A 3,033-nucleotide genomic window follows, 5' to 3' on the forward strand; every position below is an offset into this window, starting at 1 on the left:
GACATAGAGACAGAAAGCGAGAAATCACCCCCCAGGGGGGATGGTCACGCCGCAATCCCTTCTCCTCCATTCTCCTCTCGGGATCTTGGGTACGCACGCACACGCGCCCAGCGTGAGTTTTAAGCTACCGGGTCTGGGACGCGAACCGCAGTCGACTACGTGGGAGTCCAGCGACATAGCCATTACGCTAACTGCTGGTCCCAGAAAGGGCTTTTTCTTGCATGTCCTCAAACTCTCACTGCAGGAAGGGGCCTCTGGGGACAGACGCTTCCTGCACCCTTCAGGTACTGAGCAAGCACAGAGGGCTTATTTGACCATGCAGGGGTCTGACTTTGCCTCTGGAAGACGCATCTGAAGTTGCCACCTGCCTCCTAGTGCTGCGTGAACACATGCTCAGTGAGCACTCAAGAAATGGTGGCTATTCTTGCGACTGGTATTGATAGAAAAGCCACGCTCCCCAGACCACAAATCTCAGGCTGATAACAATGATGGCCAGCCCTTACAGTGTTTGCTCGGTGCCAGGCACCGGGCCACACACCTCCCGTGTACCGATTCATTTGCTCTTCATGTCCTGCAAAGTAGACTCTCAGATGACAAAACGGGGACACTGAGAAGTGAAAAAACTCACTAGCAGGTCAAACAGCTAGCAAGCGACAGGCCTCACGTTTGAACCCAGGCAGGCTAAAAGGTGTATTTGAAGAGGAATTGGGGCACTCCAGCTGCACTGTACCCCCAGTATCTGTGGCTTTGGACAGGACACAACTCTGGGCCCTCTGGCCTCTACATTCCAGGTTCCCATCTCTTGTTCTGTATCCCGCATGGCCTGGGCTCATGCTGAGCCCTGGTGTGGGAGCCAGGAGGCAGCTCCCCGTGGAGAGCACTCCCCAGAAAGAGTCTGTTGTAGGAAAGGGGGACCTGTGCTCTGGGTCCTGGGGCTGCAGTCACTTGCCATTCCTGGGACGGTCAGTGTCAGTCGGCTACAGATTTCTGTCCTGAAGCATCTAGCTTCCTTGGTCATGGGAAGGACAATGGTACAACCCTAAGGGACCCAGGGACAGGGGAATGAGAGAGGGTTTGAAGGGACCCAAGGATGGTGATGACTCAACAGGAATGCAGAAACTCTCCTCCCTTCCTCTAGGATGAATAAGCCACTCTTCCAGAGTGGCCCTCAGGAAGAGAAGGGAAGGATTTAAACAGGAGGCTAAGGGGACTTGCTTTTTCACAGAACAGCTTTACATCATCAAAGACCAGGACTGGGGTAGGACCAGGGAAATTCAATGGGCACTAAAATACTGTGGAGTGTGGGACAGCAAGTCAGAGGCCTGGCCTGTGTGGCATCCAGACAACCCTTTGTACCCTTTCTAGACAGCCCCCTCCTCAGGCTCCCAGACCTGTCTGGCTGCTGAGCTCCCAGGAGGTCCAAGGGGTGTGACCTCCCTCCCTCCAGCCTCCCTCCCCCCTTTCCCCCAGGCCAGCCCAGGGCTGCTATAAAAGTGGCCCAGGCCTAGCTCAGCACACCCGGCTGGACCCCAGCCCCTCCTACACCTCCTCAGGGGTCACATCCACTCTGCTCCACACTCCTTCTGGCAGCTCCATGCGGCCCCTGTGGCTCTGCTGGGCACTCTGGGTGCTGGCCCTGGCCGGCCCCGGGGCGGCCCTGGGTGGGGAGCAGATCCTGGGCAGCCTGCTGCAGCAGCTGCAGCTGCACCAGCCACCCGTCCTGGACCAGGCTGACCTGGAGCAGCTGGTGGTCCCTGCCCACGTGCGGGCCCAGTACGTGGCCCTGCTGCAGCACAGCCATGGGGCCCGCTCCAGAGGCAGGAGGTTCAGCCAGCACTTCCGAGGTGAGCCTCCCTCCCTGCCCTGCCCTGCCCTCTGGGGAAGGAGAGCAGGGGGCTGTGCCCACTTGTGGTGTCAGAGGGCACCAGGCTCTGTGGGGCTCTGTGGGGAGGCTGTGGAAGTGAGTGTGACTGGGCCTGGGCCCCTGCTCTCTGTGCTGAGGACACCCCACACACACTCAGGGCCAGGAGGAAGGCACCAGGCTGGACCTACTGGCAAAGCCAAGGCGCCAGAGAGAGGAGGGTGGAGAGCGGAGGGCAGAGCCAAGGCATGGTGGGTGCCAGGACCTGGTCCTGCCTGGGAGTATGCTGGGGGAGGACTTGCTGGGTTCCAGGGGGCTGCCGGTGTCTGTCCTGTCTCCCAGACTGTATAGATGTGGGTGGGGTACTGAACCCCCTTGAGCTAACACCTGAGTTATCCAGCTCTCAGGGGTGCATCTGGCCCATTGCACCTTCTCACCCCCTGGGATCCAGAATCCCTCCTCAGTGTCCAGAGCTAGACCCTGGCCGCGGCTCTCCAGGCAGGGATTCTGACCCTGAGCGTCTGAGCTGACCTTAGCTTGTTAGCTCAGGCCCGGAGCTGCCCCTTCCTCTGGGAGGAGACTGTCACAGAACAGGGCCCAGACCCAGGGGGCAGAATTAGAAAACTGGGTTTGCCCCAGAGAGACAGGACAAGGGCTGGTCTCCCCTGGCCCAGCTGCTGGCTCTGGTCCTGCCACCCTCAGGGCTCCCCTGGTGTGGATAGGCCCGGCTGACCCCTCTCTATCCCCAGAGGTGGCCGGCAGGTTCCTGGTGTCCGAGGCCAACACGCACCTGCTGGCGTTCGGCATGGAGCAGCGGCTGCCGCCCAACAGCGAGCTGGTGCAGGCGGTGCTGCGGCTCTTCCAGGAGCCGGTCCCCGAGGCCGCGCTCCGCAGGCTCCGGCGGCCCGGCGCGCCCCGGGTCCGGGTCACCGTCGAGTGGCTGCGCGAACGTGAAGGCTCCAACCGCACCTCCCTCATTGACTCCAGGTGTGTGTCGGTGGGAGGTCGCAGCCGGTGTACGCGGGAGGGGTCAGAGGAGTTAGGGGAAGGGAGGAGGGCGGGGCAAGGGAGGGGCAGGTCCCCAGGACGGTCCCGACCTCTCACGCCGGGCTCCGTCTCCGTGCTGCGTCGCAGGCTGGTGTCCATACACGGGAGCGGCTGGGGGGGCGTCG

General features: G+C 61.4%; 1 protein-coding gene across 1 annotated transcript in view; it reads left to right on the forward strand.

The window, feature by feature from the left end:
• The first annotated feature begins 1,594 nt into the window (after positions 1-1,594).
• Positions 1,595-3,033, forward strand: part of LOC102494120 (left-right determination factor 1) — a 5,357-nt gene continuing 3,918 nt past the window's right edge. The window contains exons 1-2 of the mRNA XM_006157253.2: positions 1,595-1,844; positions 2,611-2,981. Coding sequence (XP_006157315.1) covers positions 1,595-1,844; positions 2,611-2,981 — 621 coding nt within the window. The remainder of the gene's footprint in view (positions 1,845-2,610; positions 2,982-3,033) is intronic.

This window comes from Tupaia chinensis, unplaced genomic scaffold (assembly GCF_000334495.1).
Source record: "Tupaia chinensis unplaced genomic scaffold, TupChi_1.0 Scaffold000532_1, whole genome shotgun sequence".
NCBI classification, from domain to species: Eukaryota; Metazoa; Chordata; class Mammalia; order Scandentia; family Tupaiidae; genus Tupaia; species Tupaia belangeri.